We start from the raw sequence: 13,577 nt of genomic DNA, 5'->3' as shown, positions 1-13,577 counted from the left end.
GCGAATCATTAAGGCGTTCTGTTATGTTGGCATGCCTGCCTTCGTGTATGTTAGTGGATAGCGTTCCTACAGGGAATTATTTCGCTGTTTTTTTCTAGGAGCATTTCACTTGATATTATAAAGTGTCGGTTTTATTTACGCTCCACATAGTTTTACGTTTTGGTTCGAGTGGGACTCTCGCGTAGCTCTTTATTGTGTTACTGTTCGATATCTACCCGCTTCAGTAGCAAGGTTGGTACCCTTGTTTTCCATCTTCCAAGATGGCGTCATGCTCCCTCCCTTGCCACTCGCTCGAGTCCCTCTCTCGCCATATTAACTTTGCATGCCTAACCTTTTTTACGTGATTACGCTTTTATTCATTAATTTTAAGTATTTATACAGTTCATATTGTTTTTATTGTTACACTCCGTTATGATTATATTTTTGGGGATTTTCATGTGTTGAGGGGATCTCCAGTTGGTAGCCCTGCCTACCACCACCTGTCCTTGTGATCCCCCTGTACCCCCACCCCCACCACCCCTCCCAGAGTACGTCTCTCCTCTTACTCGATGGTTGTTGGCTATGACATACGGGCCAAGTATGCTTGTTCCTCAGTCTTCCCTCAACGTTCCGACATATTGAGGACCGAGAGTATCTCACGGGGTGCTACAGTGTCTCATTCATCCCAGGCGGTTTTCGTCTCCCCCCTCCCGTCTCGATTGGCCATCAGTCGGGGGAGGGGGAGGGCCGGTACCGCCGGGGACTATATCACACATGTGATTGGGCAGTATACCTATGCCTTCTTGGTATGGCTTTTGCTTTTAGCTTATGGTTTTAGGAATGAGACCTTATCTATATTAGGAGTGTCCCCATCATACGGTACCTCCTGCCATTATCGCCCGTATAGGATATATTATTAACCTACATCATAGTATTCTACACGAATCATTACCTTCGTCCCGGTACGTCCAGTAGTCTCGTTGGTGGATCCCTTGGCTCCTCCAGCATTCTCCCACCGTACCCTCCCGTCATCAGACATTGGGGCCTCCGGGCTTACAATACTGCAGGATCTGATGACACTGACACAGTTTATGATTCCTACTCTCCCTACGGGAACCCTATACTCTCACGGACGTTAATGTTTAAGATCATAACAGGAGTTTTTTATTATATGTATTTTAAGGATGTAACTTAAGTTTACTCTAGTTTACTTTAAGGTTACTTTAAGTATTTCTGTTCCCGGTCCCCGGGACTATTATTTATTATTATTCATCCCTTATTTTTACATTCTTTTCTCAGTCCCGGCTCTTCCGCGTTCCTCTTGGAATAGTCTCAGGTTCTCTGCATGTTTAGTCTAAGGCTATACATTTTAATTTAATTTAGAGGTCCGGATCCTCCGGGGCACCTTCTAGAGATATTAAGTGATGTTCATAGACACTTGCTTTTTACAGGTGGTCCGCTGCCGGATGACAGCCTGCGCGGCCGTCCTTCAACAGCCCTGCAGACATGAGGTCTGTAAATCACACGCCGACTGTGGGATTCAAATGGATGACCTTATTGTTTGGCACCCCGACAACTGCCTTGTTTGTTACGACCGTATCACCACCCTCTCTTCGGAATCAGTGAGTCCTCTATAGGTCGTTTTTTATACTTGCATTCCTCTTGCTTTATATTATGAACCTTTGGTTTTCATTTCTCAGCTCCGTCTCCCGGGTTTGCTAACCTTATCCCCGTTCTTTCAGAGTTCCCAAGCAGCTAAGACCTCAGCAAGAGCCACCTTGAAAGTTTGGGTAGGCGGTTTCGCCCGTAACGTTAAGGCCAAGAAGCCTTACGTCCTCTCCGAAGATTACTGCAACCTAATCTACCCCAACGCAAAATCTTCGGCAGCAGTGCCTAAAGAAGTGGCGGCCCCTATTATTGCCGACATTGCGGCACCCGTGGAACTTGATCTGGTTCAGGATACTGACATCGGTGACGACCCCGACCCCGTTGAGGACAATGTTGCGGCTCTGAACTTGGACCTAGAACCCATGGTTTTGGACGAACCGGAGACAGGTAAGGAGGTAGGTGAGGCAGGTGGGTCCGGCGCTAAGATCTCTCTTCTTAGCCCCTCTTTTTCTTCGGCATCTAATTCTTCTTCCTTTCTAGGTTTTGAAGCGAACCGTGAATCTACCCTGAGATCACACCCGGTTCCTCCCAAGGTTAAGTCTCAGAAGAGACCCTAGTTAGGACTCGAAAGAATCCCACACACCTAAAACATCCAAGCCCAAGAAGGCTTCCCTCCCCAGAGCCCCTAGTGGCTTGGCTAGCACCTCCTCTACTTCTCAGGACCCGGGAGTGCAGCCATCTCCCTCAGTTGCCCCGGCCAACCTCGACCCGGTGGCTCTCACCAATATGATGTCAAGGGTTCTCTCAGTGCAGATTAGCTCAATGCTTTCTGCCGTTACCAGGAGACTGGACACCCTAGAAGGAGGACTGCCTCAACAACAGCAGTTCCTCATCCCGGACGCCTCAAAACTCCCGCCTTTTACTAAAAATAACCCGTGGAAAATGGCGCTCCACTGCCCTTTCACGGACGGGATGTTGACCATTGAAGGCTTTGGAACCCGGCCCATTGAAGACTTTTGAGTTCTTCCCTCCCGGCCTTCAATTCCCCTTCCCCGGCTTCGCCCGGCTAACGGAAGAAGCTCTTGTCCGGCTAGATGAGATCCCTAAGGAGACAGTTATCTTCCCAAAGGAACAGGCTCAGTCTGTTTGGGTTAGAACCCTAAACGAGTGGGGTTGCACAAACACCATGCTGACTCCCCACAAGAGTACATAAACTATGTTTCTTGTGGACGAGCAGACCCCTACTCCTTGCGTCACCAAAATGGTGGGCTTAGCTCTTCAGGCAGTGGCCGAAGACAAACCTTTGCCCCAGCTTCGGGAGACAGACCCTACATCTCTTCTGCTCCCATCAGACAATGAATGTTGGCTTAACATTCAGGCAACATTTACTTCTGGTAAGCTATCTGCTGATTGTGCGTCGACGCAATTTAGCGAACGACTTCCAAGACTCCCCGAAACCTTAATTTGACTCGAGTTCGAGTCCCGGTCTAGGTTTAGCAGGAGCCTAAACGTCTCGACGATGGCGGAGATGTTTTCCCTCAACTTCGATGAGGAACACGCCTTTAAAGTCATGACAAAAGCCACCTTACAATCCTTGTTAGCGGATTGCTATGACTTCTTGGTGGCCAGAAGACGTTGCCGTTGGCATGTTTTATCAGAGGCTACTATCCGCCATGAGCCGAATAAGCTCATTAAAGCCTCCGCTTGGGGTCCGGACCTGTTCCCGGAGGACATGGTCAACTTAGTATTAAGCGAAGCTGCCAGAGTGAACCAAAGCCTCAGGGTCCATTGGGGTCTCACTCCCAAACGGAAGTTCGAACAGTCGAACGTTCACTCCCGGGGCAGGAAAAGGCTATGTCCTTATAGCTCTGCCCAGTTCCGCCAACCTCTCCAGGTAGTCCAGCCGGTCCCGGTTGCTCAGACCATCCAACCCTCCACCTCCAAGTCTCAGCCCCAAGAGAAATATGTTCTCGTTCCTAAAAGCCAAGTGGCTTCGGGCTCTTTCACCTCCCCTGCTTATAACCCTGCCTATGAGTCCCGGGTTTCCTCTCAAAGATACCAACGAGGCAGGGGCCTCGATTCAAGAGGTTCTTTTCAGAACAGAGGCAAAGGGGGAGATTTCTCCCGTGGAAAGGGATCACGCGGAGGCCGTGGCGGAAAATCCTCCAACTACTGAGAATCTTAGGGTAGGAGGGAGACTATGCGTTCAGGAGTCGCTGGAGGTTCAGTCCTTGGGCCTTCAGCATTATTTCCAAGGGCCTGGGGTGGAGTTGGATAGAAGGGCCTCCTCCACCGAACAAATTCCATCAACTCCCGACACCAGATCTGATCCTGTTTACCCAGGATATCTTGCGCAAGAACGCGATCAAAGAAACAAAATATCTGAAGTTTCAAGGTCGCTTATTCAGCGTCCCGAAAAAACTCAGACAGCCGGAGAGTCATCCTCGATCTTTCCCGACTAAACTTGTCCATTCAATGCGACAAGTTTCACATGCTTACCGTCTCGCAGGTACGGACCTTGCTTCCCCGTGGGGCCGTCACCACCTCCATCGATCTTACCGATGCTTACTATAACGTTCCAATAGCGAGACATTTCCGCCCATTCCTAGGATTCAGACTAGGCGACAAGGCTTACACGTTCAAAGTGATGCCTTTCGGGCTCAACATCGCGCCCAGAATTTTCACAAAACTGGCGGAATCAGTCATTCAAGAACTTCGAACCCAAGGGGTCCAAGTCGTCGCATATCTGGACGATTGGCTAATCTGGTCAGACAACGTCGAGGATTGTCTCAAAGCGACAAACAAGGTGATCCAGTATCTAAAGTCTCTGGGATTCCAAATAAATTTCAGAAAGTCCCGCCTAACACCGGAGACCAAGTTTCAGTGGCTGGGATTACAGTGGGACCTATACTCTCATACCCTATGTCTCCCCAGGTCCAAGAGGATAGAGATTGCGAAGAATACCAAACGATTTCTCGGGGAAAAGATAACATCCAGAAAGAATCAAGAAAAGATCCTAGGATCCCTACAATTCGCTTCAGTGACAGACCTCCTTCTGAAAGCGAAACTGAAGGACATAAACCGGGTTTGGCACTCCAGAGCGAACAACAAATTTCGAGACAAGAAGACCCGTCTTCCTCCCATTCTTCGGAAGAGGCTTCTCCCATGGACGACCACCAAGAGCCTGTCGAAATCGGTCCCCCTACGGTACCCCCCTCCAAAGATAGTCATCCACACGGATGCCTCCCTATCAGGTTGGGGAGGTTATTCCCAACACAGGAAGGTTCAGGGCCTTTGGTCCACAATGTTCCAACAGTTCCACATAAACGTCCTAGAAGCCATGGCGGTCTTACTAACTTTAAAACTTCTTTCCCCGGCCAAGAAGCAACACCTGAGACTAGTTCTCGACAACGAAGTTATAGTCCGTTGCTTAAACAGAGGGGGCTCCAAGTCGGGCCCCATCAACCATGTGATGGTAGCAATCTTCTCCCTGGCAGCCTCAAACCAATGGCACCTATCAGCTGTCCATCTGGCTGGAGTTCGGAACGTTGTGGCAGTCGCACTCTCAAGAACGACCACGTTGGAGTCAGAATGGTCACTAGATCGAAAATCGTTTCAGTGGATCCTCTCCCAAGTGCCGGACCTCCAGGTAGATCTCTTCGCGACGGAGTCCAACCACAAACTGAAATGTTATGTGGCCCCCAACCTGGACCCTCGGGCTTACGCCACGGATGCCATGTCTCTGAACTGGAACACCTGGGAAAGGATTTATCTTTTCCCACCGGTGAACCTATTGATGAAGGTGCTGGACAAACTTCGAACCTTCAAAGGTCAAGTAGCCCTGGTGGCCCCCAATTGGCCCAAGAGCAATTGGTTTCCTCTCTTACTGGAGCTGAATCTCCACCCTCGCCAGATTCCCAACCCGGCTTTGACCCAGATAGTACAAACGCGCACTGTGTTCGCTTCCTCAAACATTCGGAACGCCCTAACTTTATGGACTTCATGAAGTTTGCGGCCCACAAAGGGGCTAACATAGATCCCCAGAATACTTTATTCTTAGAATCAGATAAGAGAGACTCCACTCTTCGTCAATATGACTCAGCGGTCAAAAAACTAGCAAAGTTTTTGAAGGATTCTAATATTGTCTTTATGACATTAAACCTAACAGTAACCTTTTTCAGAACCTTGTTTGAGTCAGGTTTGGCAGCTAACACTATTACTACCATTAAGTCTGCCTTGAAGATTTTCCTGGTCGGGTTTAATATAGATCTAACAGACTCCTTGCTAGCTTCAATCCCAAGAGCTTGTGCCAGACTGAAACCATCTATTCGTCCTAACTCGGTTTCCTGGTTTCTCAATGATGTCCTCAAACTGGCCTCAGAAACCATCAACGACTCATGTGAGTATATACCTCTACTCAGAAAAACCCTATTCCTTATGAGTTTAGCATCCGGCGCTAGAATTTCGTAATTGGCGGCCTTATCAAGAGATCCAGGCCACATCGAGTTCCTTCCATCAGGAGAAGTTCTCCTCTCCCCAGACAAGGTGGTCTTGGCCAAAAATGAAGACCCTCAAAACAGATGGTCCTCCTGGAAAATTATCCCGCTCCTTCAGGATCCTTCCCTGTGTCCTGTTACCACTCTAAAGTCCTTTCTATCAAGGACTTCCTATAAGACCTCAGGACCCTTGTTCATCAGAGAGCAGGGAGGGACTATAACTTTGCAGATCTTACTAAATATACCGGATGGAAATCCCCGTCAGTGTTCAGGCGACACTATCTTAAACATGAGGCCCTTCAACTCGCTACTGTAGCCGCAGGGAGCGTGGTATCCCCCGGACAAATTAATTCCTAACTAATTCCTGAATCTACTATGTCTGCCATCTTCTTCCTCTTACCTGCCTCACTTACAGTTCCTACCTGAGTTCAGTTTGTCTTAGATATTGTTTATCTCTATTATTAATTGTCATACTTACATTTTGTCCTACGAACTGTATTTCTTTAATGTCCAGTTTTATATAGTATTATCTTAGATATTTTGACCTCAGATCATATTTTGATTTAAAGTTTTACTTTTACATTTTGCCATCCCTTACTGGGATATTATATCCTGTCATTTTTTATGTTATAAAAGACTATCGTCTACTACTACAACTCTTGATTAAACTACTGGTATGTTATGATTTTAATTCGTTCCCTTATATTTAATGAAGTTTGGGTTCGTTTCTCTGGTACTATTTCACTGGCCGGCACAGGTTGAGCCCAGAAAAGGGATTTTGATGAGGGGAAAATCTATTTCTGGGCGAGAGACCTGTGTCGCCCAGTGAACCCACCCTAGTTGTCCCCCCCCTGATCAGACCCCAAACTGAAGGGTGCTGTAAGGAGTGCTGGGCAAGCGTGGGTAGAGTTAGTAGTACTGGTCTGCGCGGCAGGGGAGGTTGAACCGCGCCTCACTATTGAGGGATTTTGAAGAGATGTCTAAATGGTACGAGACCTCTGGTATATTTCGCCCTAGTTTATACCGACACCAATAGGTGAGCGAGCTAGTTCAACCTAACATTCCTATACATTTTTTCTCTGGTAATATTTAGCAGTTATATTCCTTAGAAATGGTGCTATAGGAGCATTTCACTGGGCGACACAGGTCTCTCGCCCAGAAATAGATTTTTCCTTCGTCAAAATCCCTTTTCTAGAAAAATGCCTTGTATCTACATCACGGTGGAAGAGAAGCTACTCGGGTATGTCTATGAAGGCTTACCCTTGCACAATGTACAAATGCTAGTGGGGATTGTAAGGTGAAGCCCCTGCTGGTGTCACTGAGACTTTTCGGGTTCAAGGCCCACAAAGTGCTGAAGAAAAAACTTCCGGTGATGTGGCGGGCTAATGCGAAAGCCTGGGTAACAAGATTTGTTCAGTGTGTGTAAATCTATCGGTCCGACTCTAAAAAAAATATTTGGAAGAGAAGTGCCTTCCTCTGAAGTGTCTGCTGGTTCTGGATAATCCCCTGCGCACCCTCTGGGCCTCGAGGAAGGTCCTAGCATATTATTCCTTCATCAAGGTTCTGTATCATCTGCTTAACACCATCCCTCTCCTCCAGCCTATGGACCAACAAGCAATATCCAACTTAGAGAAGCTCTATACAGAGGTTTCAAAATCCCCGATAACACAAGCCTCACCCTGCCAGAATTTTGGAAAGAACATTTCAATTTTGTGATATGCGTCCAACTCTTCAATCAACTTTTCAATCAACCTTGGCAGGAAGTTTTGAGCCACACCTCGAATACTTCATGGCAGAGGCTGTGGCCTGATGCTGTGCTGTCTCCGCTTAAAACTAAGAGGGCTTTCATGTAGGCCTAGCTGAGGCTGAAGCCGAAAAAGTGGACGATCCTGAACCTGTTGTGCAACCTGATGTTGATGAAATAGTTAAACTCGAGAGGTCCATGGTGCTGGTTGTTAATGAGGGCTACATTAATGAGCTTCTCGAGGGGCACCAAGGGGATCATACAAGAGACAACCTGAAGGAGTTAAGAGGCCATGCAACTGAACGTCAATTAAGAATACAGTGGAACCTCTACATCCGAACGTATCTACATCCAAATTTTCCAACATCCGAAGTAAAATTCGAGCAAATTTTTGACTCGACACCCAAATTTTATTTCGACACACGAAGTAAGAAATTTTCGTCGTACCGGTTGTATCCGAATTTTTCGACACGCAAAGTACTCCGAATTTTTCGACACGCGAAGTACAATTCGAATACGTTCCTACTCTACACCCGAATTTTTTTTTCGACACCCGAAGTAAACAATACTCGTACGCGTAGTTAGTGCTCATAGCGCCTGATGTGTTTTTTATTTCCGCTGATAGAAGGCAGCACTTCGACCTCGGAGGGACCTTCAATTAGCGTGGCTTGGGACATTCCTCTTCTCTCGGCTTTGTGTGGTTGTGCCCTGTGCGTTCTGCTATTAACTGCGTTTTAATCGTGATTTTTTACGTTCATCCTTTTACGGTATTTTACGTAAATCATGGGTCCTAAAAGGCTTAGTTTCGGTAGTGGTAGTGGTGAGAAAAGGAATAAGGGAATGCTTTCTTTAGAAGTAAAGCAAGGAATTATTGAAAAGCATGAGCGTGGCGTCCGTATGAGTGAACTTGCAATAGGTTCGGCTCAAATAAAAGAGGTGTTAGGAAAATGTCAAGACGTGGTCGACTTCATCGACAAATACCATCCAAAGAAATTGCAGGTTTGTCGTGTAGTTGCGCAGTTTGATGATGTTTCCCTAACTTATTTAAGAAACATTCTGAAAAACTGTACCAAGCAACTTTCTATCGATAGCTTCTTTAAAAAAAACTACAAAGCGAATTCGTGATGAAGAGGAAGGAACTGGTTCAAAGAAAACAGCAAAGAGTGAAGAGAAAAAAATTCAATCAATTTTAAGTGTAGAGAGTGAAAGTGATTAAAATTAATCAAAAAGAAAAAAAGAAAATGTAAAAAAAAATATAAAATATATAAAAAAAAAAAGCTAAGTTATGTTAAAGTTCACTTAGTGTAAGTTAGAATAAGTTACGGTAGTGTACGTTTATCGTAGTTAACCTCTCTACCTCCTCGCCGCCCGTCCGTCTCCTCTCTGCGTAGCAAGACCAACACCACCTGGGCTGGAGTTTCTAAGGTAAAGTGACGCTAAAAACCAGTTTCTTATTTATTATTTCTTGATACTTATTCTTTTTTACATGTCTATTATCTAATTTAGTGTGCATTATTCTCATGGGAAATTATGTGTAGTAGTTTATTAAGAAGTTATCATAGGTTTTTGGGCTCAACCACGGATTAATCCTATTTCAATGTATTCTTATGGGAAAATTCGTTTCGACATCCGAACATTTTCTACATCCGAAGTCGGTTGTGGAACGGATTAAATTCGTATGTAGAGGTACCACTGTAGTTCTCTAGCAGTGACAAGGAGGAGGACCCTATGACAAAGGCAGAAATTAAGCAGGCTCAAGCTGCTTTCCATCATACGGTGCAAAGTTATGTAGAAAAGATATCACAAAACGGCTTACACAGGTCATTTGGTAAGGTTAATGACGTTTACCTGGGTTTTTTCAGGAACATTTTACAAAGTAACCAGAAACAAGCTTTCTTGGATAGTTATTTTTGGAAAAGGACTTTAGTAAGCCAAGAGAAAGCTGTGATCCAAAAGAACAGAATAGAGGAAGAGGTAAAGAAATTTATTACATGTAGAAAGTGCAAAATGTAAGTAAAAAAAAATATCTAAAAATTAGAAAAAGGCAAAAATCAATTTGTTTTTATTTTTTTTAATTTTTAAAAAAATTGTAGTGTTAATGTTTTCAGCCCCTAGTTAATGTTTTTTGGTGTTTGTTGTCGTACTCTGCTGCTACTTTAGCTTTTGGAGATTGTGAATGCCTCACTCCAAAGGTAAAGTTTCACATTCTCATTTCTGTATTTAACATTTATTATTGCATTATTGTATGCTCTAATACTTCATTTACAGGTATTAATTAAGTTGGGTATTGAATTATCCAAATAGTAGCCTTTCATTGTGGTTAATACAGGTTAGCCTTATTATAAAATCTGTGGTGTTTTTGTAGGGCTTGGAACAAATTAGGCGATTTACTTGTAAAAACCTGACTACTCATATGAAAAAATCACTATACGAGAGCCACTTTGGAATAAGGTAATCTCTTATCTGGAGGCATTACTGTATTTGTTATATTCTGTACTTTCTGAATTTTTTGTTACATGTTTAAAGGTAGATTAAAGTGTCTTAAAATTAATTTTTTTCATGTTAAACTGTGGTAGGTTAATTCTACACTATTTGAGAAGTTTTCATACTCCTAGGTAAGTAATTTAATTTAGTCTATTTTTTGCAGTGCTGAATAATTTTCATAACTATATACTTATGGTATGTTTGTTTAACAGGGCCTCTTGTCAGACCAGGCACATTGTGGATTTTGGCTTCAGATTTACAGATCAAAGGCAAATCTAATTTCTCATGGATTAAGACATTTGAGTGTGATTGATAGTAATGTAAATACATTAAAACTGAAACATCTGGAAAATTTCAGTGTTGCAAACTCTTCTATTGAGAGTATTGAAGGTGTCAGCTGGGAAGGGACAGTTTCTTACATTAAAAATTCAACCATCATAGAAGCAAGTAACATGGTTTGTCGAACCAACTGGACGGTCAGTGATAGCCACATTGACATTGTGAATTCGGATGGAATTATATTTGAGGGCTCGGCATTGTTCTTGATAAACACAGTTATTACTCAGATAGGATTTCATGGTATAAGAATTTCCACTGGTGCTGCTCTCTTTACTAATGTTGTTATTGATAAGGTGGAATCCTCTGGTATTATACTTGTTAATCCAAGTGCTCATTTAGTTTTAACTAATGTGACTGTCAACAGTGCCCAAATTAGTTTTATTAAAGCTCTAGATAAGTCAAAAATATCGATTCATAATGTAACTGTGAATGGAACTACTTTGGATGTAATGTCAGAGTTCTTAGAATTTGAAGATGAATTCTTTCCGCTTGATACAAGCTCTGAAGTAGAAGAGAAAGGGAAAAGCTGCATCTTTGATATCACAAGAATTGTGTGTGATTTCTCCCTTTTCAATGAGGTAAGGTATAAGAATCTAATTAATGCATGGCTTAGATTTAATGGAATTTATCACATTTGGTTGCTTTTGTTTTTATTGTACTGTATGAAAATGTGGATTTCTATCGGTAAAAAATGACAGGAAACCTGCTATTTAATATAATGGTAAAGTAGTTTTGCATTCATATTTTCCAGACTCTAGTTTTCCATGCTGATGCAAGTGATCGTTATGCCGAGATTAAGAATGCGGGCTCCTTAGAAATTCTTACCGTTTTTTGTAACCTGGAATTGCACTTGGTGAATGTTACTGCAGTCTTTCCTCAACCACTGAGTGGCTATAATCTTGATTTTAATGACTGTAACTTGACAATAACCATCTCACATTCCACCTTGAAAGAGCTTTCTATTGAATATGTTTCGACGCTTACTCTCATAAATACAACCTGTGAATTGCTGCACAATACTGTAGTGAATGACCTCATTATTGAAGAGTCGACTGTTTTCAAAGCCTATAACTTGAACATAACTGGTTCAAGAAGCAAGTGGAATGGATTTCATGTCTTAAGCACATACAATATAACACTTTCTGGTCCTGTTGAAGCAAATGACATCCCTATTCTTGGCACAGTAAGTATTTTTTCTATTTTTCACTTTAAATCAGGAAAATATCTGAAATATTAACTTAGGTGCAGTCAGTAACTACAAGAAGGTAGATTAGGTTAACAAATATTTCTTAAATCTTTCAATGTGAACTCAAAGTAATTAAAAGTTGTATGGAAGAAAGGCAGTTAAAATAAGAATATGCATGTAATATCTTATTACAGTATATTTTCATGAGCTATCTTTCAATGTATCAACAGTACTGCATAGTATATGAATTTCCATAGGTAAATGTTTTGAACAAAAACAAGCTTTAAGATGATTTTTAGGTACAAGAATTAATAAATAAATTAAGGCAGTTATAGCATGGTGACAAAATGTATTTGTAAACTTGTTCAATAAATTAGGAATAAGTCAGGAAGAAGGATTTTTAAGTCGTAGTGTGCTGTACAGTATTTTAAGAAATCAAAGCTCCCACTAATCAATTTTTTTTCCAGTTAAAAAAGGAGTCCCTTGTAATAGACCATTTTAATGCTACAACAGATATCTCGAAGCTTCGAATTCTTACTTTGTCATCGAAAGCAATCTGGATCAGACAGGGCTCTCTAGTCATTAGAGATTTTGAAACTTTGGTCTTATTTGAAGGAGCTATCTATGTTGAAGAGGGTGCTTCACTTGATATACATTTTGGAAAAGATCCCTTGATTCTGCATGCATCTATATCTGTTGCCAACAAAGACCAGGTAAGTAAATTTGGTTATTAATCACTATCCATATGGGTAGATGGGCTTTAGTTTTTATTTACCGTACACCAGTAGAACTTGGATAGATGATAGCATTGTGGAATAAATTTTGACAAGTCTGTAGTGACTTGTACATTGTCCATTTGATACTTACAGCCTGTCCATTGATGTAGAGTATAGGTTGCAAGACCAGCTTCCCTTACAAGAATTGTTGAACCATTTGCCGTAGTTGTGGTGCTTTGGCTAAATACTTAGAGTACAATAAGACAAAATTTATATTCACTATTTCTAAATCCTTTAGCACCATATGATGTAATATTTGTCATACTGGTTATTACCGTTTTTCTTTGAGTTACGTACAGTATATGAATTTTTTTAAAAGGTTACATTATATTACAATGGTCAGGAAATTTAGTCAGCTATACAATTAGGTGTTGTAATGTCTTATCTTTTATAGCTTTTCTACTAAGTTATGTAAATGTCCAAATTAATAATTTGGGTACTGAGCGCCAAATCATTTTGGGAAGGATTGGGGCTCGGTTAAAAAAATCTGAATATCGTCTCCTCCTCCTCGTCCGACACCTATTGACGCAAATGTCCTCGGTTAGATTTTGCGAGTTCTGTATCTTGAGCTTTTAATTCAATACTTATCCATTTATCATATACTCGTTTCATAGTCCTCAGCCATGTAGGCCTGGGTCCTACAAATCTTCTGGTGCCTTGTGGATCCCAACTAAACATTTAGTGAACTAATCTCTACTGGGGGGTTGGGGTGCAAATTATATTTGTCTGTATTTAGAAATCCTTAAATTATACATCTAACGAATCCTGTTGACAGGTGGAAAGTTGTAAATACGGTACCCAGATTTGACCTGTCTTGAAACAGCCTTATCCTTTTGGGTGAACAAAACATATCTTTATGTTCAGTGAAGTTACAAACGTCTGCATTTGGTCGACCCCACCACTATTAGATTTATAGATGCATAGTTGTGTAGAGAAACCATTTTTTTTGGATGCATTTGATTTTC

The 13,577-nt window shown here is 42.4% G+C and overlaps 1 protein-coding gene across 1 annotated transcript in view; it reads left to right on the top strand.

The window, feature by feature from the left end:
- LOC137627680 (uncharacterized) overlaps positions 1-13,577 on the top strand; it is a 180,797-nt gene that overhangs the window by 122,952 nt on the left and 44,268 nt on the right. The window contains exons 4-6 of the mRNA XM_068358880.1: positions 10,524-11,228; positions 11,402-11,833; positions 12,304-12,549. Of these exons, the coding sequence (XP_068214981.1) occupies positions 10,524-11,228; positions 11,402-11,833; positions 12,304-12,549 (1,383 nt within the window). The remainder of the gene's footprint in view (positions 1-10,523; positions 11,229-11,401; positions 11,834-12,303; positions 12,550-13,577) is intronic.

The sequence above is a fragment of the Palaemon carinicauda genome, chromosome 35 (assembly GCF_036898095.1).
Source record: "Palaemon carinicauda isolate YSFRI2023 chromosome 35, ASM3689809v2, whole genome shotgun sequence".
NCBI lineage: Eukaryota > Metazoa > Arthropoda > Malacostraca > Decapoda > Palaemonidae > Palaemon > Palaemon carinicauda.
The sequence above is the reverse complement of the archived record's forward strand: the minus strand, read 5'-3'. Positions and strand labels throughout refer to the sequence as shown.